The sequence below is a fragment of the Telmatherina bonti genome, assembly GCF_933228915.1.
Source record: "Telmatherina bonti genome assembly, chromosome: 17".
Lineage (NCBI taxonomy): Eukaryota > Metazoa > Chordata > Actinopteri > Atheriniformes > Telmatherinidae > Telmatherina > Telmatherina bonti.
Genome location: NC_136615.1, coordinates 6,242,891 through 6,269,340, shown reverse-complemented (window position 1 = coordinate 6,269,340; position 26,450 = coordinate 6,242,891). Strand labels below are relative to the sequence as shown.

The 26,450-nt window shown below is 43.7% G+C and overlaps 3 protein-coding genes across 3 annotated transcripts; 1 reads left to right on the top strand and 2 right to left on the bottom strand.

Moving 5' to 3' along the window:
* Nucleotides 1–1,379: 1,379 nt before the first annotated feature.
* ifi44d (interferon-induced protein 44d) lies at nucleotides 1,380–5,218 on the bottom strand (the record flags this gene model as incomplete). Its single annotated transcript, XM_079256964.1, has 9 exons — nucleotides 1,380–1,749; nucleotides 2,262–2,362; nucleotides 2,495–2,666; nucleotides 2,747–2,899; nucleotides 2,984–3,182; nucleotides 4,768–4,801; nucleotides 4,891–4,917; nucleotides 5,052–5,066; nucleotides 5,203–5,218. 9 exons carry the CDS (start codon nucleotides 5,216–5,218, stop codon nucleotides 1,588–1,590), a joined length of 879 nt encoding a protein of 292 aa, XP_079113090.1. The 3' UTR covers nucleotides 1,380–1,587.
* A 2,910-nt stretch (nucleotides 5,219–8,128) lies between these two features.
* Nucleotides 8,129–15,552, top strand: wdr45 (WD repeat domain 45). Its single transcript, XM_079257080.1, has 11 exons — nucleotides 8,129–8,250; nucleotides 11,493–11,609; nucleotides 12,573–12,647; nucleotides 12,924–13,028; nucleotides 13,156–13,261; nucleotides 13,344–13,438; nucleotides 13,501–13,580; nucleotides 13,665–13,873; nucleotides 14,134–14,235; nucleotides 14,312–14,457; nucleotides 15,307–15,552. Exons 2-11 carry the CDS (start codon nucleotides 11,561–11,563, stop codon nucleotides 15,414–15,416), a joined length of 1,077 nt encoding a protein of 358 aa, XP_079113206.1. The 5' UTR covers nucleotides 8,129–8,250; nucleotides 11,493–11,560; the 3' UTR covers nucleotides 15,417–15,552.
* Nucleotides 15,553–17,209: 1,657 nt separating this feature from the next.
* Nucleotides 17,210–19,148, bottom strand: lage3 (L antigen family member 3). Its single transcript, XM_079256820.1, has 3 exons — nucleotides 19,079–19,148; nucleotides 17,689–17,817; nucleotides 17,210–17,611 (listed from the first exon to the last, which is right to left on the bottom strand). Exons 1-3 carry the CDS (start codon nucleotides 19,123–19,125, stop codon nucleotides 17,497–17,499), a joined length of 291 nt encoding a protein of 96 aa, XP_079112946.1. The 5' UTR covers nucleotides 19,126–19,148; the 3' UTR covers nucleotides 17,210–17,496.
* Between the last annotated feature and the right edge of the window lie 7,302 nt (nucleotides 19,149–26,450).

Below are 26,450 nucleotides of genomic sequence, written 5' to 3'. Positions count from 1 at the left end.
ACGCAGAATGTTGGACATTCACAGCATTTGCCAAAAAAAAAAAAGAAAGAAATGCGTATTTGATATTGTTCCTCCACCACCGAAAACATCAACCAGTAAAATCTGTTCTGAAACGAAGCAGTTCTACATGTTATAAATGTCATTTCACACAGTTAATAAGTCGTACAGAAGCTGCTGTACTAATAAAGCTTGAAATGACATTAAAATGACATGGTCGCCCATCATCAGGCTGATCAGGTGTTTCCTCCACCTGCAGATACAGAACATGAAGTGATGGTTGGAGATAAAATGCTCCCCAATGTGGCTTATCTGTCCCTGCTGGTGGACATGGAACATGGAGACTCTGGACTCCAGTCCAGCACCTTCCAAAGGGAAGGGACTGACAGGTCGGGTCCGCTCCTTTTCCCAACCCAGAGTGCAGAGCAGAAGTATGTTCCCCACAACCAGACACGCAGTGGTGTGGAAACCAAACGCTGCTGCTTTACGTCTAGAAGACGTGGAGAATTCTCGTTTCTGCACAAGTTTATCTTTAGTGTGGTTTCTGTCAGGGTGGTGTTTATTCCTCTCCATCTCCTGCACCTCCTCCTTCATGGCAGATATTGGTTCCTCTGCGAGGACACCGCAGCTAGGATACAAGGTGGAACCACTGCCCCCCCTCTCCGACCACATCTGCAGCGCTGCAACCCAGCTGGGACACACAGGAACACCAGTATGTTCCCAGTAAATAAACTGGAGTCAGAGACGTCTCATTTATGTCCGTTCATTTTATAATCTGAAACAAAGGAATGAAGCACTTCCAGCATCATCTGGAGCATTTTGTTCCAGCGTATCTCTGGACTCCTTCATTTTCCCGCCAGCTTCTAATCTGTGGGAGTGGGCAGCGCCCCCCCCCACCCCCCCCATTTTACAACATTATCTATTAGAATTTCTTCCTCATTTTTCAGAAAATTCCTCTTTTTTGCTATTCCCCCTGCAGAACCGTTATGGAAATGAGATGGATTAATATTTACCAGGGTGTTCACCTGACCTTTTATGGCCAACATGTGGGCGTGACAAGATGCTCCCTCACGTGCGCAGCATTTAGAGTTGATCCTGATTTATGAAGCGAAACAGGCGTGGGACGTGCGCACTGCTTCGTAAATCGTGAAGTTTTTTTTTTTGCTGCATCTCCTGTTTTCCGTGCATACACCACCTGTAGTCATCGTTGCTACGCACAGTTTGATAGATGAGGCCCCTGATACGGGCACTCCTGCTCTCCATGATGCCGTTGGTTTTACTGATGTTCCCTAACAGACGTCTGAAGCCTTCACAGAACAGCCTCATTTATTCTAGGAATAATTCACACACAGGTGGACTTGATGAACCCGTCGGGCAACATCTGAGGATAACTGGTTGGACTGGGTTTTATTAAGGGACACCACAGCACACAAGCAAAAGCTTTTTCTTGGCACAGTAAAAGCTGAACTATATTAACATTCCACATGAAGCTAAACAGAAGCTGCAGGCAGAAATAAACATTTCTAGAGTATCAGAGAACAATGACTTGGTTCCACCCCGGATGTTGTCCACGAGCCGAGCAGGATTATTTTACTGGTTGTTGAGGAAGTCTTTTCCAAAGGTGATGATCTGTTTGAGTGGATGCAGGATCTGAACATTCATTTCAGTGCTTGTTTCCACTTCTGAGCTGTAGTTCTTCATGAGAAAGATGCAGTTCACTGGAATACCCAGCATCTGGTGGAACTGCTCAACCTGAAACGTCAAACGGAGTGGAGGTGAGCCAGGGTCAGCCTCTACCCTGCTGACTGTAAGAGAGGTCGCTCTGGTGAAAGTAAAACTATTCATTTTAAAAGGAATACGATGTTCAGATGGGAAACAGGAGAATAAAATGACACCGATGTACGAATCACAATGTGAGGGTGTTTTCCCCTTTACGACCACTAGGGGGCGGTGTAGGTTATTTACGACCACTAGGGGACGGTGTAGGTTATTTACGACCACTGGGGGACGTTTACGACCACTAGGGGGCGGTGTAGGTTATTTACGACCACTGGGGGGCGGTGTAGGTTATTTACGACCACTAGGGGGCGGTGTAGGTTATTTACGACCACTAGGGGGCGGTGTAGGTTATTTACGACCACTAGGGGGCGGTGTAGGTTATTTACGACCACTAGGGGGCGGTGTAGGTTATAATTAAAATGACTAAATAAACTTTTATGGTTTGAATTTCAGATAAAAGTGATGAATTGCAGGTGGAAATTCACCATCATCTTCAGGGCCTTGCTCTTGTATACGTTCTTGACGTCCTTTCTGGCCTCAGGACAGGCTTCGTCAACCTTGGTGATGATGGCCAGTTGAGGAATGTCTGTTGAACAAGAAGCATCATCAGTATTGAGATCAACTCTTTGATTTTATTTATCCAGATATATTTGTTAACAGAATGAATTGTGTTCACATCTTGTATCACATGAACTATCAACATGTTTTTTTTCCCTACCCAGCCTGCTGGCTTCCATTCTGACATCCCTCATCATCTTCACCACTTCATCACTCATTCTAGCCACACTGTCAGCAGGAACAACACAAACCAGGACGTGGATTTTGTCGTCCAGAGACGGGCTTGTGTTGTAGCCAGCATCCTCCTCCATCAACGGCCGATTAGGAATGAACTAGAAAATGGTTAAATCTGATATTTAGCTGACAAACTCTGAATGACGGCAGAATATTGTGAAATGTGTAAAGTTCAGACCTCGTAACCTTCCTTTACTCGTCCCCTCAGAGCGAGTTTGATATCTTCCACTGGGATGCCGCTCTTCTCTTTCTCCAACCCCATGATGTCGTTGAAAACAAAATCGCAATGTGTTCCAGGAGATTCATCCTTGGAGATCTTAAATGTTTTGTACTAAAGGAAGAGGAGAGACTTACTGACATCAGCATTATTTGCAATGACAGATACAACTAGTTGGAAATGAACAAATGTTCAAACCTTTCTAGTAAAGCTGACTCCTGAATTAGCGTCTGTCAAAGCGCGACCACAAATCCTGCCCAGGATGGCGCTCTCCACGGAGTTTATGAAACTGGATTTACCAGCACCAACTGGTCCATGGAGCAGGATTCTGAGATGTTTCACATACTCATCATGAGGTTTATATGATCTGATGAAATCAAGACTGTCCTGATCTTTCCTGTCCAATAAAAATGAAAAGAGATCAGTCATGAAGCCATTTTTATGTTAAAAGCAACATAAGGTGATTTACATGGTAAAAACAGTTTGTACACATTAAAAAGAAAACGTAAACAGCCTTTACACACCAAAGTAGACAACAATTTCAAACACACACAGCTCATTATAGTTTCTTTCAGACACACTCACACACACTCACACACAAACTACATGTGCACTCCCCCAACCGAATCTCGTTTCTCCACAAACTCCCTCCTCCATGTCCCTCTGCATGTATCAATAGAATGAAAACATCTGGCCTAATCCTGGTGGACCAGTGGTCTGCATCTGCTGCTTGGGGATCCATTCACACCAGAAGCCAGCCTGCCAGACCAGGGCAGACCAGGGTCCACACCACAGCCACAGGGTTGCAGTGCATGAACCCCAAAACCATCCAGACCAGGGCAGACCAGCGTCCACACCACAGCCACAGGGTTGCAATGGAGGAACCCCAAAACCATCCAGACCAGGGCAGACCAGCGTCCACACCACAGCCACAGGGTTGCAGTGCAGGAATCCCAAAACCAAAGCCTGGATAGACCAAGGTTTGCACCACAGCCACAGGGTTGCAGTGCATGAACCCCAAAACCATTTAGACCAGGGAAGACCAGGGTCCACACCACAGCCACAGGGTTGCAGTGAATGAACCCAAAAACCATCCAGACCAGGGCAGAGCAGTGTTCACACAACAGCCACAGGATTGCAGTGCAGGAATCCCAAAACAACCAAAACCAGGGCAGACCAGGGTCCACACCACAGCCACAAGGCTGCAGTGCAGGAACCCCAAAACCAAAGCCTGGACAGACTAGTGTCCACACCACAGCCACAGGGTTGCAGTGCATGAACCCCAAAACCATCCAGAACAGGGCAGACCAGTGTTCACACCACAGCCACAGGGTTGCAGTGGAGGAATCCCAAAACCATCCAGACCAGGGCAGACCAGGGTCCACACCACAGCCACAGGGTTGCAGTGCATGAACCCCAAAACCATCCAGACCAGGGCAGACCAGTGTCCACACAACAGCCACAGGGTTGCAGTGCATAAACACCAAAACCGTCCAGACCAGTGCCGTCATGATGGCAACAACCCGTCAGACCAAGCATGCAAAGCCCCTGGTGTGGAGAATCACCAGGAGGAAAAAAACTGGAGCTAAAGTGTAAAATCAAGATTAAATACACTTAAAACAAAAAAATCAGTAAAAATCTATAAAACTGATGATGAAATAAATAAGACAAACTAAATCACATGAGATTCAGCGACAAACTAAAAAGATTATGAAACTCTTCATGTAAACAGACTTTTCAGGTCTGAGGTTCTAATGCAGGATTTTCCACAGACAAGGAACGTTAGTGGAACATGGAACAAGGTCTGATCATACATTTAGATTCAGGCTTTGGAACCACTAAAAAACTAAACCAGTGGGATGATTGGTTCTGAATAATAATAATAATAATAATAATAATAATAATAATAATAATAATAATAATAATAATAATTATAATAATAATGAAGATGATGATGATGAGTTGATGTCAGTTAGACTCACTCTGGTAATTTCCTCCATGGCTGCTCCAAACACGCTAAAAGAGAAAATATGAAACAGCTTAAAGATATGTTTTTTTGTCATGTAACATCTTGAACAATGTAAATGTAATAAGTCAAGACTCACTTGGTTCTTTTCTCACAGGGGGAGGTGCTGTAGAAAAAATTACATGTTTATTTATGAAAATAACACTGCGATTTATCTTCATCCATTACTTACAGTCCAAATACAAAAGGAGGATGATGCAGCATATTAAAGAGATAAATGTGGAAGAGATCTGGACTTACGTGAACTCGGAGTTGCTAAGGGAAAATTACACATATATTTACATGAAATATTAAAATAAAACTGTTTTGAAAGTATTTTCATGGATTATTTACAGTGAATGTGAAAAAAGCATATTAAGCATCTTGAACAAGTAAAATATATCAGACTTACATGAATTTCCTCCCATATCTGTGGAAAAAGGAAAGTTTATGTCCATGAATAACACATACATGCCACGCTACTTGTTAAAGTGTCCACATCACACACACACATGCATGCATGCATATATATATATATATATATATATATATATATATATATATATATATATATATATATATATATATATATATATATATTTATATATAATCTTTTGAACATATTTTGTCAAGTTTAACACTTCAAAAATAATAATAATAAAATGATAAAACTAATAATAAGTATTCTTTTATACAGCACACTTTTATAGCACATACACAATCTAAAATCAGAATGTATTCCAGAATCCCACACTGAAAATGTGAAAGTAGTTTCTTACCTCTTCTTGTGTGGCTTCAGGAATAATAGCTGTCTCATAGTGCAGTCAGTCTTTTATAGGCTGTGATTTACTTTCAATTTCACTTTTAGCTTGTTCCTGCCTACCACGTGATTTCTAAGAATTTCAAATCAGGGATCAAAGATTACAAACACAAAATGAAAATGAAAGAACACACACATAAACAATAATGACGAAACTAAAGTAGCCTAAAGCTGAAAGTTAAAGGCTCATCATTTAGAAAAGATCATTACTATGATTATTATGTTTGTTTTCATGAAATGAAATAAGTTTGTTGATTAACATGATGACTTTAAAGTGTGTAATGTTGGGGGAAAAAAACATGGAAATGCTGAATTAAGCTGGTTCATCAATCAAACTATGAAAAAAAAGGATCAGCAGAGAAACTGGGATCATTAAAAAAAATGTAAATGAGACTCCTGGTGAAGTTGGAACCTGAGCAAACTGTTTTAACAGATTCTCCTTCACAATAACACACGGGGAGGTCAGGAGTTAGGGAGGATGCCCAAATTTAGTCAACATGGGATGCTGAGGATCAGACATTATTTTGTATAGTGTCGGATATAATCTTGTATAGTTCCTTTATTATATATATATATATATATATATATATATATATATATATATATATATATATATACACATATATATATATATATATATATATATATATATATATATATATATATATATATATATATATATATATATATATATATATAATTTATAGCAGAAATAATTTATGCAAGGAGTTTCAGTCAGGATTTAGAGCTCATCATAGCACTGAGACGGCATTGGTGAAAGTTACTAATGACCTTCTTAAGGCCTCAGACAAAGGACTTGTGTCCGTACTTATCTTGCTTGATCTTAGTGCTGCATTTGATACAGTCGATCATAACATTCTGTTACAGAGACTAGAACAGGTGGTTGGAATTACAGGTACAGCGTTAAGCTGGTTTAAATCATATTTATCTGATAGACTTCAGTTTGTTCATGTAAATGACAAGTCCTCCTCCCAAACTACAGTAAGTCATGGAGTTCCTCAAGGTTCTGTACTTGGACCAATACTCTTCACGCTATATATGCTCCCTTTAGGCAAAATTATTAGACAGCATGGAATAAACTTTCATTGTTATGCAGATGATACTCAAATATACTTATCCTTTAAACCAGATGAAACAAATCAGCCCAATAGGCTACAAAATTGTCTCATAGACATAAAGACTTGGATGTCTAGAAATTTTCTCCTCTTAAACTCAGATAAGACTGAAGTAATTCTCGTTGGATCTGAAAAACTCAGAGCTAAATTTTCCAGTTTTGTAATGAACCTGGATGGCATTACTTTAGCTTCCAGTGCTACAGTGAGAAACCTTGGAGTAATATTTGACCCTGACCTGTCCTTTGGCCCACATATTAAGCAGGTTACTAAAACAGCCTTCTTTCATTTACGTAATATAGCCAAAATTAGGGACATTCTGTCTCGGAGTGATGCAGAAAAACTGGTTCACGCTTTTGTTACTTCGAGACTAGATTACTGTAACTCTCTATTACTGGGCTGTCCTAAATATGCCCTGAAAAGCCTTCAGCTGATCCAGAATTCTGCAGCCAGAGTCCTGACCAGAACCAGCAGGAGAGATCATATTTCTCCAGTTTTAGACTCTCTTCATTGGCTGCCTGTTGAATCTAGAATAGAATTTAAAATCCTTCTCCTTACATATAAAGCCCTCCACAACCAGGCACCACTATATATCAAAGACCTCATAGTTCCTTATATACCAAGCAGAGTACTTTGTTCGCAGACTGCAGGCTTACTTGTGGTTCCTAGAGTCTCAAAGAGCCGAGCAGGAGGCAGAGCCTTTGGTTATCAGGCCCCTCTCTTATGGAATAAGCTCCCAGTTAGTGTTAGGGAAGCAGACACCCTCCCCACCTTTAAGACTAGGCTGAAGACTTATCTTTTTGATAAGTCCTATAGCTAGGGATGGTTAGCATCCCTTAGTTATGCTGCTATAGGTGTAGACTGCTGAGGGACATTTCCTGATACACTGAGCTTCTTTCTTTTTCTCTTTATCTCTTTCTTTTACCCCCCCCCATAACAGTGTTGCATCATTAACATGTATGTCTCCTGTCTCAGCAGGTCTCCCTGGCCGGGAGTAGCAGTTCCTGTTGTCTGTTGTCTTTCTGTCCTCTTCCCCCCACACAGCAGAGGCAGATGGCTGCCTGTCCTGAGCCGGGTTCTGCCGGAGGTTTCCTTCCTGTTAAAAGGGAGTTTTTTCCTTCCCACTGTCGCCAGTATGCTTGCTCAGGATGGGAGATTGAGTTGGACTCAACTCAATCTGTTGGTTTCCTTATATAGGCTGTTATGAATTGGCCTATATTATGTTTTCTTCTCTGTCTGTAAAGCGTCTTGAGATGGCATTGCCGTGATTTGACGCTATATAAATAAAGTTGAATTGAATTGAAATTGAATATATATATATATATATATATATATATATATATATGTATATACAATTTCAATTCAATTCAACTTCAAACCGGAAGCACGTGTCAGTGACGTAATAGCTGGAAAACAAAAACAAAAATCTGTCTTGCAACGTCACCACTGTTTTTCTCCTAAAAACTGTTGGAAAACGTTCATTTCGTCTCGTTTCTGCGTCTACATGGTGAGTCTTTATGGTCCGTCATGGCGGATTAAAAGCCGCCGTTTGTTTGTTGCTTCTGACGCATTAGCATTCTGATGCTAATACTGGTTAGCCTTGTTGTTGTTTAGTGGACCCAGCTCCAGCAGGCTGCTGGTCTCTGAACAGCCGGGTTGTGTTTAGTGGACCCAGCTCCAACAGGCTGCTGGTCTCTGAACAGCCGGGTTGTGTTTAGTGGACCCAGCTCCAACAGGCTGCTGGTCTCTGAACAGCCGGGTTGTGTTTAGTGGACCCAGCTCCAACAGGCTGCTGGTCTCTGAACAGCCGGGTTGTGTTTAGTGGACCCAGCTCCAACAGGCTGCTGGTCTCTGAACAGCCAGGTTGTGTTTAGTGGACCCAGCTCCAGCAGGCTGCTGGTCTCTGAACAGCCGGGTTGTGTTTAGTGGACCCAGCTCCGGCAGGCTACTGGTCTCTGAACAGCCGGGTTGTGTTTAGTGGACCCAGCTCCGGCAGGCTGCTGGTCTCTGAACAGCCGGGTTGTGTTTAGTGGACCCAGCTCCAGCAGGCTGCTGGTCTCTGAACAGCCGGGTTGTGTTTAGTGGACCCAGCTCCAACAGGCTGCTGGTCTCTGAACAGCCGGGTTGTGTTTAGTGGACCCAGCTCCGGCAGGCTGCTGGTCTCTGAACAGCCGGGTTGTGTTTAGTGGACCCAGCTCCGGCAGGCTGCTGGTCTCTGAACAGCCGGGTTGTTGTTTAGTGGACCCAGCTCCGGCAGGCTGCTGGTCTCTGAACAGCCGGGTTGTTGTTTAGTGGACCCAGCTCCAGCAGGCTGCTGGTCTCTGAACAGCCGGGTTGTGTTTAGTGGACCCAGCTCCAACAGGCTGCTGGTCTCTGAACAGCCGGGTTGTGTTTAGTGGACCCAGCTCCAGCAGGCTGCTGGTCTCTGAACAGCCGGGTTGTGTTTAGTGGACCCAGCTCCAACAGGCTGCTGGTCTCTGAACAGCCGGGTTGTGTTTAGTGGACCCAGCTCCAACAGGCTGCTGGTCTCTGAACAGCCGGGTTGTGTTTAGTGGACCCAGCTCCAACAGGCTGCTGGTCTCTGAACAGCCGGGTTGTGTTTAGTGGACCCAGCTCCAACAGGCTGCTGGTCTCTGAACAGCCGGGTTGTGTTTAGTGGACCCAGCTCCAACAGGCTGCTGGTCTCTGAACAGCCGGGTTGTGTTTAGTGGACCCAGCTCCAGCAGGCTGCTGGTCTCTGAACAGCCGGGTTGTGTTTAGTGGACCCAGCTCCAGCAGGCTGCTGGTCTCTGAACAGCCGGGTTGTGTTTAGTGGACCCAGCTCCAGCAGGCTGCTGGTCTCTGAACAGCCGGGTTGTGTTTAGTGGACCCAGCTCCAGCAGGCTGCTGGTCTCTGAACAGCCGGGTTGTGTTTAGTGGACCCAGCTCCAACAGGCTGCTGGTCTCTGAACAGCCGGGTTGCGTTTAGTGGACCCAGCTCCAACAGGCTGCTGGTCTCTGAACAGCCGGGTTGCGTTTAGTGGACCCAGCTCCAACAGGCTACTGGTCTCTGAACAGCCGGGTTGCGTTTAGTGGACCCAGCTCCAGCAGGCTGCTGGTCTCTGAACAGCCGGGTTGCGTTTAGTGGACCCAGCTCCAGCAGGCTGCTGGTCTCTGAACAGCCGGGTTGCGTTTAGTGGACCCAGCTCCAACAGGCTGCTGGTCTCTGAACAGCCGGGTTGCGTTTAGTGGACCCAGCTCCAACAGGCTGCTGGTCTCTGAACAGCCGGGTTGTGTTTAGTGGACCCAGCTCCAGCAGGCTGCTGGTCTCTGAACAGCCGGGTTGTGTTTAGTGGACCCAGCTCCAACAGGCTGCTGGTCTCTGAACAGCCGGGTTGTGTTTAGTGGACCCAGCTCCAGCAGGCTGCTGGTCTCTGAACAGCCGGGTTGTGTTTAGTGGACCCAGCTCCAGCAGGCTGCTGGTCTCTGAACAGCCGGGTTGTGTTTAGTGGACCCAGCTCCAGCAGGCTGCTGGTCTCTGAACAGCCGGGTTGTGTTTAGTGGACCCAGCTCCGGCAGGCTGCTGGTCTCTGAACAGCCGGGTTGTGTTTAGTGGACCCAGCTCCAACAGGCTGCTGGTCTCTGAACAGCCGGGTTGTGTTTAGTGGACCCAGCTCCAACAGGCTGCTGGTCTCTGAACAGCCGGGTTGTGTTTAGTGGACCCAGCTCCAGCAGGCTGCTGGTCTCTGAACAGCCGGGTTGTGTTTAGTGGACCCAGCTCCAGCAGGCTGCTGGTCTCTGAACAGCCGGGTTGCGTTTAGTGGACCCAGCTCCAACAGGCTACTGGTCTCTGAACAGCCGGGTTGCGTTTAGTGGACCCAGCTCCAGCAGGCTGCTGGTCTCTGAACAGCCGGGTTGCGTTTAGTGGACCCAGCTCCAACAGGCTGCTGGTCTCTGAACAGCCGGGTTGCGTTTAGTGGACCCAGCTCCAGCAGGCTGCTGGTCTCTGAACAGCCGGGTTGTGTTTAGTGGACCCAGCTCCAGCAGGCTGCTGGTCTCTGAACAGCCGGGTTGTGTTTAGTGGACCCAGCTCCAACAGGCTGCTGGTCTCTGAACAGCCGGGTTGTGTTTAGTGGACCCAGCTCCAGCAGGCTACTGGTCTCTGAACAGCCGGGTTGTGTTTAGTGGACCCAGCTCCAGCAGGCTGCTGGTCTCTGAACAGCCGGGTTGTGTTTAGTGGACCCAGCTCCGGCAGGCTGCTGGTCTCTGAACAGCCGGGTTGTGTTTAGTGGACCCAGCTCCGGCAGGCTGCTGGTCTCTGAACAGCCGGGTTGTGTTTAGTGGACCCAGCTCCAACAGGCTGCTGGTCTCTGAACAGCCGGGTTGTGTTTAGTGGACCCAGCTCCGGCAGGCTGCTGGTCTCTGAACAGCCGGGTTGTGTTTAGTGGACCCAGCTCCAGCAGGCTGCTGGTCTCTGAACAGCCGGGTTGTGTTTAGTGGACCCAGCTCCGGCAGGCTGCTGGTCTCTGAACAGCCGGGTTGTGTTTAGTGGACCCAGCTCCAGCAGGCTGCTGGTCTCTGAACAGCCGGGTTGTGTTTAGTGGACCCAGCTCCAACAGGCTGCTGGTCTCTGAACAGCCGGGTTGTGTTTAGTGGACCCAGCTCCAACAGGCTGCTGGTCTCTGAACAGCCGGGTTGTGTTTAGTGGACCCAGCTCCGGCAGGCTGCTGGTCTCTGAACAGCCGGGTTGTGTTTGTGTCTCTGTCCCAGGTCGTCCCGTTGCTCTTCCTGGAGCTGTAGCTGGCCGGTAACTACCCGGTACCGGAGAACCGGCAGCCATGGCCCAGCAGAGAGGAGTCAACAGCCTGCGGTTCAACCAGGACCAGAGTAAGATTCTGCACATTTTAATATTTATATAGTCTCATGTTTACATTAAACGTGGAGTCTGTAAGATGTTCAATATTTTCAAAATAAATTAACTAAAAAAAATAACTACAATCATAATTAGATAGTTTTTTTTTTAAAAACATGAAGGTTCCAGTCTGTCCATATTTGATGTTATTAAATTACAAGTTTAATTAATGACAAAGACCCTTCTTAAATGTTTGCCTAACTAAAAAAAAAAGTGTTTTTTGTCATTTGTCATTAATAAACTTGTAATTTAATAACACATCAAATATGGACAGACTGGAACCTACAAGTTAAAAAAAAACTATCTAATTATGATTGTAGTTATTTTATTAGTTCATTGATTTAGAAAATATTGAAACTCTTACATACTCTACCTTTAAAGAAGAGCTTGACCTGGTGAAGACAGGTTTACAGACATTTCTGTAAACCTTCTTTCTGCGGGATACACTAATGTTCCAGTCTTTGTTCGAGGCAGTCAGAAGCTATATAAGAAGCTATATGCAGGGGTGAAAGGTCAAACAAAGCTGCGACCCCCATACCAGACTGTTCTGCTAAGTTTATCTGTAAGGGCATTAAAAATAATAAGAATCTTTTAAATAGGCCAAAACTTTGGGAACATTATTCTGACTTTCATTTTTATTTTCCAGATTTTTCTTCCAGTTTGGAATGAGGAAACTTGTGTGAAAGATAACATGTTGCCAGTTCTTTTATAAAAAAAAAGATTTTTTTAAATGCACCCCTCCTATGGTTTTTTTCATAAATTACACACTGCTGTTCAGGTTAACCTAACCTTGATTTATCCATAAAACTGAGTTGTTGCCCAGAACAACTAATCATGATGGAAAACATCATCTATAATGTTTGGGACATTTTTAGCATCTTCTCACATATAAGCCACAGAAAGAATGAACAAATGCTTTTTCTCCTTCTCTCCACCAGGCTGTTTCTGCTGTGCGATGGAGACCGGGGTGAGGATCTACAATGTGGAGCCTCTGATGGAGAAAGGTCATCTGGGTGAGTCTTAGATACGATACGATAAGCCTTTATTCGTCCCACAGCGGGGAAATTCCAGTGTTGCAACACTTAGTTAAAGAGAATAGAGACATGCAAGATAACGATTATGTTCTGTTTTTCACAACGGATTACTGAGTAAAACTAATAAACCCTATCAGTTCATGTCTTGTATCGTTCCATGAAAAGTCAAACAGTTTGGATGTTTAGTGTGTATCTGAGCTGGTAGTCATGTGGGACGATGAGGGAAATGTTGAGCATTGAAGCTGTGTTTTCCAGACCACGAGCAGGTGGGCAGCGTGGCCCTCTGCTCCATGCTGCATCGCTCCAACCTGCTGGCCATAGTTGGAGGCGGAGTCAATCCCAGATTCTCAGAAATATCCGGTGAGTCGGATTAACCAGTAAGAACTGGGAGCATCTCTTTCATTGGAACGCTGCAGGTTTAGCTGGCTTTTATCCACCTGTCTTTTGTCTTTTTCATGCCTTTTTTAAAAAACCCCTCATATTTCAGTTCTGGTCTGGGACGACGCTCGGGAGTCCCGGGACCCCAAAGACAAGCTGGTCCTGGAGTTCACCTTCACCAAACCAGTTCTGGCTGTCTGCATGCGGCACGACAAGTGAGTTTTATTTATCTTACATAGTTAGACTTCCTCTCTGGTTGAGAACAAGGTGAAACCACTTCACCTCCTTGTGTTGCAGGATCATCATCGTACTGAAGAACAGGATCTACGTGTACAGTTTCCCAGACAAGCCTGTGAAACTTTTTGAGTTTGACACCAGAGATAATCCCAAAGGTGAGGAAGCCTCCTTGTTGTGTGGAGTCTGCCTGCTGCTGACGCTGAGCTTCCTCCTGCAGGTCTCTGTGACTTGTGTCCCAGCCTTGAGAAGCAGCTGCTGGTCTTCCCGGGTCATAAATGCGGCAGCCTGCAGCTGGTGGTGAGTCCACTCAGAAACAAACCCGTTCAGCTCTGATCAGAACGTCTCGGCAGGAAAACCCAAGATAAACCCGTTTCCTTTCAGGACCTGTCCAACACCAAACCCGGCACATCCTCCGCGCCGTTCACCATCAACGCCCACCAGAGCGAGATCGCCTGCGTGGCGCTGAACCAGCCCGGCAGCGTCGCAGCCTCCGCCTCGCGGAAGGGAACTCTGATCCGGCTGTTTGATACCACCAGCAGAGACAAGCTGGTGGAGCTGCGCAGAGGAACCGACCCGGCCACCCTCTACTGGTACGCTGTTTCAGGCATCTCTGTGTTTCAGGTGTTCGCCGTGCACGCTCCTGCGACGGTATGTGAGCGTGGTGAGGGGTTTTCCCTCCACATTGACGCGGTGTAGACGAGTCAGACACATTGTACGGTCCGTTCAGGACTCTGCAGACTGCAGCAGCCGCTGGGACCGCCAGGCATGGAGTTGCAGTCCGGCTTCTCTGTGGACACAGAGAAGGATTAGTCAGACGAGCCGCCTTCACCTTCACGCTTCATTCTTTCAGCATCAACTTCAGCCACGACTCGTCCTTCCTCTGCGCCTCCAGCGACAAAGGCACCGTCCACATCTTCGCTCTGAAAGACACCAAGCTCAACCGCCGCTCAGCGTGAGTGCAGCGGCCCGTCGCGTCCTTTCACGCCCCGCCCTGTTCTGAAGGACTAAAGGTGTCTCCTTCCCCTCAGGCTGGCTCGCGTTGGGAAGGTGGGCCCTGTGATTGGCCAGTACGTGGACAGCCAGTGGTCGCTGGCCAGCTTCACGGTGCCGGCAGAGTGCGCCTGCATCTGCGCCTTTGGAAAGAACACGTCCAAGAACGTCAACTCTGTGATCGGTGAGGAAATTACGGTGGCCCTGAAGTGCAAACCACAATTACAAAACAAAAAAACGCAACACAAAATTAAAAAAAACAGCAACAAATTGAAAATGACAACAAAATTAAAAAAAAAAATACAATAAATTAAATTAGCTCTACCAAAACATTCTGAAAAGCACAAGAAATAAAAAAAAACATGAAGAAAATGATAAAACACAATGACAAATAAAAAACAACAACAAACTCAGAAAAAGCAGGGCGACATGAGCAAACCGGAAGCGGGAGGTACCAGCAGGCAACAGGAGAAACCGCTGATTGGACGATGGCGCCAGGCGGCTTTAGAGCCGGAGTCCAGACATCACTGCTGCTATCCAAGAATATTTAGATTCTTACACACTGAACACAAAATGTGTCTCAGTCAGCACACTAAAACCACTTCCAACACTTCTGTCGAATTTAACACAATGAATTTAGTCCTGCTTCAGCCGTTCGACTCCAAACTGAACCAGGTACAAACTACCTGTGTTTGTGTGCTTTTTTTTTAGAATTTTTTGGAGTGTGAATGAAATTTGTCATGTTTTTTAATTTGTCATTGTGTATTTTTTAATAGTTGTTGTCATTTTCATTTCATTTGTTGCTGTTTGTTAATTTGTTGCGTTTTTTTGTTTTGTAGTTTGTGTTTTTTGGTTTGTTGTTGTGGTTTGTACTTCAGGGCCACCGTAGGAAATGCATCTGACGTTTCAGAGCTTTAAAGATGTCTGACCTGAATCCAGAAGAAAAAGATGATCTGGATGTTTAAATCCTCTGAAATCATGCAAACAGGTTAATGAGCAGCCTTTCATTGGAAGTGTTTGGTCTCTTCTGCAGCCATCTGTGTGGACGGCACCTTCCACAAGTACGTGTTCACCCCGGATGGGAACTGCAACCGAGAGGCCTTCGACGTGTATCTGGACATATGTGACGATGACGACTTCTGATCGCGAGGAGGAAGCACGGCGGACAGGAGGAGACGGGGATAATGGACTCAGTGCTGCAGCTGGCTTCATGACGTGTCGGTTCTATCTGCAGAATGTGAACAAATATACACACATTAAGACCTGGACTTAGTTTATTCTGTACTTATTCATGCAGGCGTCGGCCTCTGAAGTCTGAGGACTGTCACGTTACTAAAATGTCTTTCCAAGGTCCCAATAAGATGTCGAGTTGCTTGGATTTAGTCGTTTAGAGAATGATTTTACTAAATCCATCAACTGTTTCTGTTATTTACTGAACAGAAGAAAGACACGAGCTAAAATGCTAAAGCTAACGTGATGTTTTTATCAGATCACCGACTGAAAATCTCATAATTTATCTTAATGTTTAACTTGTTTCTGTCCAGCATCTTGGCAAACAGATTTACTTTGCCAAGCAGAGTTTTATGCACATTAGAGCCTCTCTGTTCTTCCAGCTGAGCTTTATGCTGATAATGGAGGCCGAGGAGAAGAAAAAGGACAAAAAGCCAGCTGCTATGGATGTAAAGAAACTCATGTGAAACATCCGACAGCCTCACTAGGAGCTGAGAATCATCATCTGGGTCATCTGGGTCCGCTCCTTTCCCATCAGCCGGGCGATGAGGCAGAGGAAGTGTGACTGATGGTGGAAAGAGGCTTTACCAAAACAAATCTTGGATCTTTTCGGGGCAAAAATTACCAAAATAAAAAATTCAAAAATAAAAACCAAAATTTTACACGTATTTCTTTCTGGTTGCTGCTTGTAAATCACAATGGTGTTCGTTAGTGGAGAAATACGGACAATCATTCATTCACTATCCTAACAGCTTGATCCGATGAAGGGTCTCGGGAAGCTGGAGCCTATCCCAGCTGGCTTTGGGCGAAAGGCGCGGTACACCCTGGACAGCTCGCCGGTCCATCGCAGACAGACAACTATTTAGACTGAAACATCGCTTTAATGCGTAAAGCAGCTGAAAAACGTCATAAAATCTGCAGAAGTTGCTTTCAGAATCATATTAACGTGAACCTATCTGTTAAACTTACAGAAAAGCAGAATATTATTTATGACAGCTGCCGTTTTCTGCCAGCAAACCATCAGATCAGAGCAGGTCACCTGGTTGATGGTCTGTATTTTTGGAGCTCAAGCTCCGCCCGCCTGCTTGCCGCAGGCAGACTCGGGTTGTAAATGGTGCAGACCCAGGGACAGTCAGTGTTTGTGTGTAAAATAGTAAATAAATCCTGTTTATTGAGCGCCACTGTGCAGAACGTATAAACTGGTGGAACATCCCTTTAAATAACTGATCTGATGCTGCAGAAAATAAACAAAGCTGGAGTGAAACTTCATTTCTGGTTTCTGCTCTGAGTGAGGCTTTCCTGCAGATTACAGCGAGTTTATTTCACTGAGCAGTCCCCATGAGGTCAGCGTTACACCACGGCGCCGTCTGCTGGACAAGAGGAATCCTGCTAGTCAGTCTGAAGAGCTCCAGCTTCTGGTTTTCCTCTGATAAAACAAACATAGAACAGACGACAGATGTGCCGACACTATGCAGCTGTAGGAGGACATCTGTTTACTCACCAGGACAGAAATCAGGATCGTTTTCACTCACTGAGGCAGAAAAACTTCTGTAAATATGAAATTATGAATGGTGAGATTTTTTTTCCCTTTTTTTAATAACATGAGGCAAAACATTCTCCAGAAAACTGGTTTACAAACTTCTCCTGCAGAGAATTTTAATTATCCTGGAATAAAAACCAGACCTCTGACTGTTACATTTCTTTATTTTAAAGAAAATTCAACCATTTTTTTTGTAAACAATGAATACAGGTGATGATCTAATTCATATAAAATAACATCCTACAGTGAAATATCTCCAAGATTTCCAGTCAGTGTCTTTTAAATAAACAGTCTTTGTGGGATTTTTTAGGACAAGTTTTATAAAAACTGAAAAAGGAAACATTTCAACAGAATGACAGATATCATAAGAACCAACTTTTACAGTTAAAGCTGCGACTTGTTTAGTTTTCCATGTGAGGACGAGGAGCGGACTGAACCCTGAGTCCTGGTCCATCACAGGGCGACGGGTGGACCGAACGCCTCCATGGTCTCCATCACGAGCGACAGATGATCCAGGAAGGAGTTGACGGACACGCGCAGGACTCGAGCTTCGTCCGCGCTCCACCTCCTGAAACACAGCGACACACAGCTTCAGATGAAAGCCGCAGCGGTCAGAGCCACTCACAGGGAGGAGGAGACGCTCACACGGACAACGTGCTGCCGGACACGCTCAGCTGTTTGCTGATGCCGCCTTTCCGTGGCTCCTGATCCGGTGACAGGGACCGCAGGGCGATGACAGCCTCATGGGACGATGGGAACGGGACGTCCAGAGAGCTGCAGGACCGTCAAGGAGGTCTGGAGGAGGAAAGATCTGCAGCGTGCCACCAAAACGCTTCATTCATTTTTCTAACCGCTTTATACAATTCAGGGTTGCGGGGAAGCTGGAGCCTATCCCTGCAGGCTTTGGATGAAAGCCAGGGTACACCCTGGACAGCTCGCCGGTCCATCGCAGCACTAAAACTCTTCTGGGAGAATAAAACCACTTTTATGGTTTTTTTTTTTACCAAGGTAGAAAATAAAATGTTTAACCAACATGAGGATGAGATGCAGTTCCTCCATCATAAGACACAGAAATAAAAACATTAAACAATTTAAAACTAGGGTGGTTAGCACTGTGGCCTCACAGCAAGAAGGTCGCTGGTTCGATCCTCAGCTGGGGAGGGGTTTGGTCAGTGGCCTTTCTGTGTGGAGTTTGCATGTTCTCCCCATGTATTCGTGGGTTCTCTCCGGGTTCTCCGACTTCCTCTCACCGTCCAAAGACATGATGTTAGGTTAACTGGTTACTCTAAATTGCCCCTAGGAGTGAGTGGTTGTGTGTCTCTGTGTGGTCCGGTGATGGACCGGCGAGCTGTCCAGGGTGTACCCTGCCTTCCACCCGCAGCCTGCTGGGATAGGCTCCAGCTTCCCGCCACCCTGAATTAAACAAAGCGGTTCGGGTGATGGATGAATGAATGGATTTAAAACTACAACAATAAAACTCCCAAAAGACAGAAGTGTCCAAACTTCTGTCTGCAATCTCTCCATCTGCACTATTCATCCTTTACATCCCGTTCACTGAACTGGTCGTTGTATTTTATAAACTTATTGTATCTTACATATTTTCCTTTTTGCCACACCTTATTCATTTCTTGTAAATATTTTAAAAGGCAACTTTTGTTGCACAATAACAATAATAATAATATAAATAAAAACAATAATAATAATGATAATAATTATAATAATAATGATTATAATAATAATAAAAAGGGGGATTAGTGTGTGAAGACACACATGAAAAACATTAATATCTTGTTTAATATTAATACCTTGTTTAATCATCAGTAGAGATACGAGCTAAACCTGTCGGAGTTAAATGTTAAATGAAAACAGAATAATTTCTGTTTCAGAACCAAAACCGAACCTTTAACCCAGAATTAAACTCATGACAGTGAAGCAGGACCAGAACCGAGTCCGGCTTGAACCGAACCCGGTTCAGCGAACATCCTCTCTCTGTTCTCATGTTTCTCTTTTTCCTGCAGCTGAACCTGAAGGATACAACTCCAGCTTGCCAGCATGTGAGTTCTGCTCTCCGTTGGCCGACATTGTTGTTGTGGATGTCTATGGTGGTGAAGCGACTGAACCGGAAGAGGAAAGGTTTTCTCTGAGCGCGCTGCTGCCCCCCAGCGGCGGACAACGGAGGAACACCGTCAGGAAAAACACAAAACAAACAAAAAACAATTCCAAAATACATATAAAATAACGTAAAATCCTATGACAAGATGCATAGATATTCTTTGAACTTTAAGTTATCTTAAAACTACATTTAAAGAAACCTTGACTCAGAAATCTTCATTCAGATGTTTGTTTCATTAAATCATCTGAACAGATTTTGTGATAAAATAGTGAAACAATCTGGTGTCAATAGAGTAAATAACTTTTAAAAATCACATGCTTTAGATTTTATTTTTGGCTTTGTTTAAATGATATATTAAATATAATTTTTTTTTTACATTGCTGTAATAGACTTCAGCTTCCCGCAACCCTAAATTGGATGAAGCAGTTAAACAAATGGATAGATGGATTTTCTTTTATGTAACTTTTTAATCTGACTGGTGAACCTTTGAAATAAACATAAAAAGAAAGAAACAAACAAAAACAAGCATCTATTTGCAAATTTCAACCAATTGTCATGAATGTTAATTATATTGAACATTAAAATCTAATGAGAATGGGTTGGGAAAATGGAGTTTTTATAAATAAGCATGTATATTAATCCAAACGAGATGGATCAATGTTATATCACTCATTTTTATACTTATAAATATTTTATTTCAAATATGTTTTTTCCTTTTTTTAAAAACACCGTTTCACTTTTAATTTTTTTTTTTTTTTTTTTTTTTTTTACTGAAAATGATCCCTACCCTGTGATGGACTGGCAACCTGTTCAGGTGCACCTGCTGACCTGTTTCTCGCCCAGTGACTGCTGGGATGGACTCCAGCCTCCCTGCGACCTCTAACTGGATTAAGTGGTTTAGAAAATGGTATGAAATGATCGCCATATTCTGCAAAATTTACCATAAGTTTATGGTAAATTTACCATGAGTTTGCTGCCCCCCCCCCCCCCCCTTTAAAGAAGGAAAAAACTTTATTATGCAACCTAAAAATAACCAGAATTATTTGAGACTTAAAGTATTTTTGAATGAGAATGTCTAATATAATGTGTGTATGTTATATGTAACATTTACGTCAAATCGCACAAAAAATCGCGTCGAAGCTGTCCTGCACGTTTGTCACGTGTCATCAGGCAGATGTGAAAGTTCTTCAGCAGATGGATTATTCTGTTTGTTAGATTTTCTCTGCACAAGGCAAATGAAAACGAGGCGTTTCTGTAATTCTGCAGCAGATGTCAAACTCAGCTGCGCGTGCTTCAGTCCGCGCGCAGCTCCTCACGTCGGATCGCTGCTGCAGGTTCATCAGACTCCACTGGGCAGGGTTTCCTCCTTTCCTTTGAATTAGACCTTTTCCCTGTTATTTTATGATCTTTCCTGCTCGGATCTGCAGAACCGGGCCATAAACTGGATCTCAGAACTGGACTTCCTTCTCGGGACTGGACCCTGGACCAGTTTCAATGATCTGACAGAAACAGTGAGTAGGCTTCATGCTGAGATCTGCTGCTGCTGCAGAAGAGTGAAATATTTACTTTCTTCTGCAGGAAAAGGGATCAGCTTGTACCAAAAGTAATCAAAGTGGTCATTTATTGATCTGATTTATTTCCGGTTTTTACTTGGATGCAGTTTAAACATTTCAAGCCCAAACAGAGACAAAGGGAAAATAGAAATATGAATATTTCTCATCATTCTCATTTAACTTGTCAATAATCAATTCAATTTTTTTTATTTATGAATAAATAGAATTTAAGGTCCGACTGTCGAACATTTAACAACTGGTCTCCTGTAATTTATTAAAATATAACCAAATGAAATAAAACATGTAAAAGTTTGAATAAAAAGACTAATCATGCAGTTCTTTTAAAAATGGAATAAAGAAGGAGATCCTGCAGAAGCAAAGACGGAATATCTCAGTACAAAGACAGAAGATCTCAGAACAAAGACGGAAGATCGGAACAAAGACAGAAGATCACAGAAACAAAGACGGAAGATCTCGGAACAAAGACAGATCTTGGAACAAAGACGGAAGATCTCGGAACAAAGATGGAATATCTCGGAACAAAGACGGTAGATCTCGGAACAAATATGGAAGATCTCGGAACAAAGGCGGAAGATCTCAGTACAAAGACGGAATATCTCAGTACAAAGACGGAAGATCTTGGAACAAAGACGGAAGATCACAGTACAAAGACGGAATATCTCAGTACAAAGACGGAATATCTCAGTACAAAGACGGAAGATCTCAGAACAAAGACGGAAGATCTCGGAACAAAGACGGAAGATCTCAGAACAAAGACTGAAGATCTCAGTACAAAGACGGAATATCTCGGAACAAAGACTGAAGATCTCAGAACAAAGACGGAATATCTCAGTACAAAGACGGAATATCTCAGTACAAAGACGGAAGATCTCAGAACAAAGACGGAAGATCACAGAAAAAAAGACTGAAGATCTCAGTACAAAGACGGAATATCTCAGAACAAAGACGGAATATCTCAGTACAAAGACGGAATATCTCAGTACAAAGACGGAAGATCACAGAACAAAGACTGAAGATCTCAGTACAAAGACGGAAGATCTCGGAACAAAGACTGAAGATCTCAGAACAAAGACTGAAGATCTCAGTACAAAGACGGAATATCTCGGAACAAAGACTGAAGATCTCAGAACAAAGACGGAATATCTCAATACAAAGACGGAATATCTCAGTACAAAGACGGAAGATCTTGGAACAAAGACGGAAGATCACAGAAAAAAAGACTGAAGATCTCAGTACAAAGACGGAATATCTCAGTACAAAGACGGAAGATCTCAGAACAAAGACGGAAGATCTCGGAACAAAGACTGAAGATCTCAGAACAAAGACTGAAGATCTCAGTACAAAGACGGAATATCTCAGAACAAAGACTGAATATCTCAGTACAAAGACGGTGTCATGTCTGGTGGCACTTAAGTCTTATTTTCCAAGCACTTCCTGTTTTATTTTGTATCACTTACCGGTTTCTCGTTTCAGATCCCTACCCTGCTCACTGTGTCTTTGCCTGTGTGATTACCTGCTCCGCCCCTCATGTCCCACCTGTGTCTACTTGTCCTTCCCGCCCTCGTTAGTATTTAGTGTCTGTGTGTTTCCTCTGTCCTTGCCAGATTGTCTTTGTTCGTGTTCAGGTAATCACACTTGCTCCGTGTATTTTATGTGTCTTCTTGTCTGTGTGCATTTTGGGGGTTTTTGACTTCTGCCTTTGTTCGTGTTCAGGTTCAGCCTGCCTGTGTTTTTCTGTGAAGACTATTAAATTGGAGCCACGCATTTGGGTCTCTGTGCTTATTCGTGATAGACGGAAGATCTTGGAACAAAGACGGAAGATCACAGAAAAAAAGACTGAAGATCTCAGAACAAAGACGGAATATCTCAGTACAAAGACGGAAGATCTCAGAACAAAGACGGAAGATCTCGGAACAAAGACTGAAGATCTCAGAACAAAGACTGAAGATATCAGTACAAAGACGGAATATCTCAGAACAAAGACTGAAGATCTCAGAACAAAGACGGAATATCTCAGTACAAAGACGGAATATCTCAGAACAAAGACTGAAGATCTCGGAACAAAGACAGAAGATCTCAGAACAAAGACGGAAGATCTCGGAACAAAGACGGAAGATCACAGAAACAAAGACGGAAGATCTCGGAACAAAGACGGAAGATCACAGAAACAAAGACGGAAGATCTCGGAACAAAGACGGAAGATCTCAGTACAAAGACGGAAGATCTCAGTACAAAGACGGAATATCTCAGAACAAAGACGGAAGATCTCGGAACAAAGACTGAAGATCTCAGAACAAAGACTGAAGATCTCGGAACAAAGACTGAAGATCTCAGAACAAAGACGGAATATCTCAGTACAAAGACGGAATATCTCAGAACAAAGACGGAATATCTCAGAACAAAGACGGAAGATCTCAGAACAAAGACTGAAGATCACAGAAACAAAGACTGAAGATCACAGAAACAAAGACGGAAGATCTCGGAACAAAGACGGAAGATCTCGGAACAAAGACGGAAGATCTCGGAACAAAGACGGAAGATCTCGGAACAAATATGGAAGATCACAGAAACAAAGACGGAAGATCTCGGAACAAAGACGGAATATCTCGGAACAAAGACGGAAGATCTCAGTACAAAGACGGAATATCGCAGTACAAAGACGGAATATCTCAGAACAAAGACGGAAGATCTCGGAACAAAGACTGAAGATCTCAGAACAAAGACTGAAGATCTCGGAACAAAGACTGAAGATCTCAGAACAAAGACGGAATATCTCAGTACAAAGACGGAATATCTCAGAACAAAGACGGAATATCTCAGAACAAAGACGGAAGATCTCGGAACAAAGACAGAAGATCTCGGAACAAAGACGGAAGATCTCGGAACAAATATGGAAGATCACAGAAACAAAGACGGAAGATCTCGGAACAAAGACGGAATATCTCGGAACAAAGACGGAAGATCTCAGAACAAAGACGGAATATCTCAGAACAAAGACTGAAGATCTCAGAACAAAGACGGAAAATCACAGAAACAAAGATGGAAGATCTCAGTACAAAGACGGAATATCTCAGAACAAAGACGGAATATCTCAGAACAAAGACGGAAGATCTCAGAACAAAGACGGAATATCTCGGAACAAAGACTGAAGATCACAGAAACAAAGACGGAAGATCTCGGAACAAAGACGGAAGATCTCGGAACAAAGACGGAAGATCTCGGAACAAAGACGGAATATCTCGGAACAAAGACGGTAGATCTCGGAACAAATATGGAAGATCTCGGAACAAAGGCGGAAGATCTCAGTACAAAGACGGAATATCTCGGAACAAAGACGGAAGATCTCGGAACAAAGACGGAAGATCTCAGAACAAAGACGGAAGATCTCAGAACAAAGACTGAAGATCTCGGAACAAAGACTGAAGATCTCAGAACAAAGACTGAAGATCTCGGAACAAAGACTGAAGATCTCAGAACAAAGACGGAATATCTCAGTACAAAGACGGAATATCTCAGAACAAAGACGGAAGATCTCAGAACAAAGACGGAATATCTCAGTACAAAGACGGAATATCTCAGAACAAAGACTGAAGATCTCAGAACAAAGACGGAAGATCTCAGAACAAAGACGGAAGATCTCGGAACAAAGACTGAAGATCACAGAAACAAAGACGGAAGATCTCGGAACAAAGACGGAAGATCTCGGAACAAAGACGGAATATCTCGGAACAAAGACGGAAGATCTCAGTACAAAGACGGAATATCTCAGTACAAAGACGGAATATCTCAGAACAAAGACGGAATATCTCAGAACAAAGACGGAAGATCTCAGAACAAAGACGGAAGATCTCGGAACAAAGACGGTAGATCTCGGAACAAATATGGAAGATCTCGGAACAAAGACGGAATATCTCAGTACAAAGACGGAAGATCTCGGAACAAAGACGGAAGATCTCAGTACAAAGACGGAAGATCTCAGTACAAAGACGGAAGATCTCGGTACAAAGACGGAAGATCTCGGAACAAAGACGGAAGATCTCAGTACAAAGACGGAAGATCTCAGTACAAAGACGGAATATCTCAGAACAAAGACGGAAGATCTCAGAACAAAGACGGAAGATCTTGGAACAAAGACGGAATATCTCAGAACAAAGACTGAAGATCTCAGTACAAAGACGGAATATCTCAGTACAAAGACGGAAGATCTTGGAACAAAGACTGAAGATCTCAGAACAAAGACGGAAGATCTCAGAACAATGACTGAAGACCTCAGTACAAAGACGGAATATCTCAGAACAAAGACGGAATATCTCAGTACAAAGACGGAAGATCTTGGAACAAAGACGGAAGATCACAGAAAAAAAGACTGAAGATCTCAGTACAAAGACGGAATATCTCAGAACAAAGACTGAAGATCTCAGAACAAAGACGGAAGATCTCAGTACAAAGACGGAATATCTCAGAACAAAGACTGAAGATCTCAGAACAAAGACGGAAGATCTCAGTACCAAGACGGAAGATCTCGGAACAAAGACAGAAGATCTCAGAACAAAGACAGAAGATCTCAGAACAAAGACGGAAGATCTCGGAACAAAGACCGAAGATCACAGAAACAAAGACGGAAGATATCGGAACAAAGACGGAAGATCACAGAAACAAAGACGGAAGATCTCGGAACAAAGACGGAATATCTCAGTACAAAGACGGAAGATCTCAGTACAAAGACGGAAGATCTCGGAACAAAGACTGAAGATCTCAGAACAAAGACTGAAGATCTCAGTACAAAGACGGAATATCTCAGAACAAAGACTGAAGATCTCAGAACAAAGACGGAATATCTCAGTACAAAGACGGAATATCTCAGAACAAAGACTGAAGATCTCAGAACAAAGACGGAAGATCTCAGTACAAAGACGGAAGATCTCGGAACAAAGACAGAAGATCTCAGAACAAAGACGGAAGATCTCGGAACAAAGACCGAAGATCACAGAAACAAAGACGGAAGATCTCGGAACAAAGACAGAAGATCACAGAAACAAAGACGGAAGATCTCAGAACAAAGACGGAAGATCTCAGTACAAAGACGGAAGATCTCAGTACAAAGACGGAAGATCTCGGAACAAAGACGGAAGATCTCGGAACAAAGACGGAAGATCTCGGAACAAAGACGGAAGATCTCGGAACAAAGACGGAAGATCTCGGAACAAAGACGGAAGATCTCAGTACAAAGACGGAATATCTCAGAACAAAGACGGAAGATCTCAGAACAAAGACGGAATATCTCAGAACAAAGACTGAAGATCTCAGAACAAAGACGGAAGATCACAGAAACAAAGACGGAAGATCTCGGAACAAAGACGGAAGATCTCGGAACAAAGACAGATCTTGGAACAAAGACGGAAGATCTCGGAACAAAGACGAAATATCTCGGAACAAAGACGGTAGATCTCGGAACAAATATGGAAGATCTCGGAACAAAGGCGGAAGATCTCAGTACAAAGACGGAATATCTCAGTACAAAGACGGAAGATCTTGGAACAAAGACGGAAGATCACAGAAAAAAGGACTGAAGATCTCAGTACAAAGACGGAATATCTCAGTACAAAGACGGAAGATCTCAGAACAAAGACGGAAGATCTCGGAACAAAGACTGAAGATCTCAGAACAAAGACTGAAGATCTCAGTACAAAGACGGAATATCTCGGAACAAAGACTGAAGA

Excerpts from the sequence above, each read along its gene's own strand:
- wdr45 (XM_079257080.1), top strand. The coding sequence starts at position 11,561 with ATGGCCCAGCAGAGAGGAGTCAACAGCCTGCGGTTCAACCAGGACCAG. Across the intron at positions 13,581-13,664 it reads GCGGCAGCCTGCAGCTGGTG|GACCTGTCCAACACCAAACC; the intron begins GTGAGTCCACTC and ends GTTTCCTTTCAG. Across the intron at positions 13,874-14,133 it reads GACCCGGCCACCCTCTACTG|CATCAACTTCAGCCACGACT; the intron begins GTACGCTGTTTC and ends TCATTCTTTCAG.
- lage3 (XM_079256820.1), bottom strand. The coding sequence starts at position 19,125 with ATGTCGGCCAACGGAGAGCAGAACTCACATGCTGGCAAGCTGGAGTT. Across the intron at positions 17,818-19,078 it reads CATGCTGGCAAGCTGGAGTT|CTCTCTGGACGTCCCGTTCC; the intron begins GTATCCTTCAGG and ends ACGGTCCTGCAG. Across the intron at positions 17,612-17,688 it reads TCCGGCAGCACGTTGTCCGT|GAGGTGGAGCGCGGACGAAG; the intron begins GTGAGCGTCTCC and ends GCTGTGTTTCAG.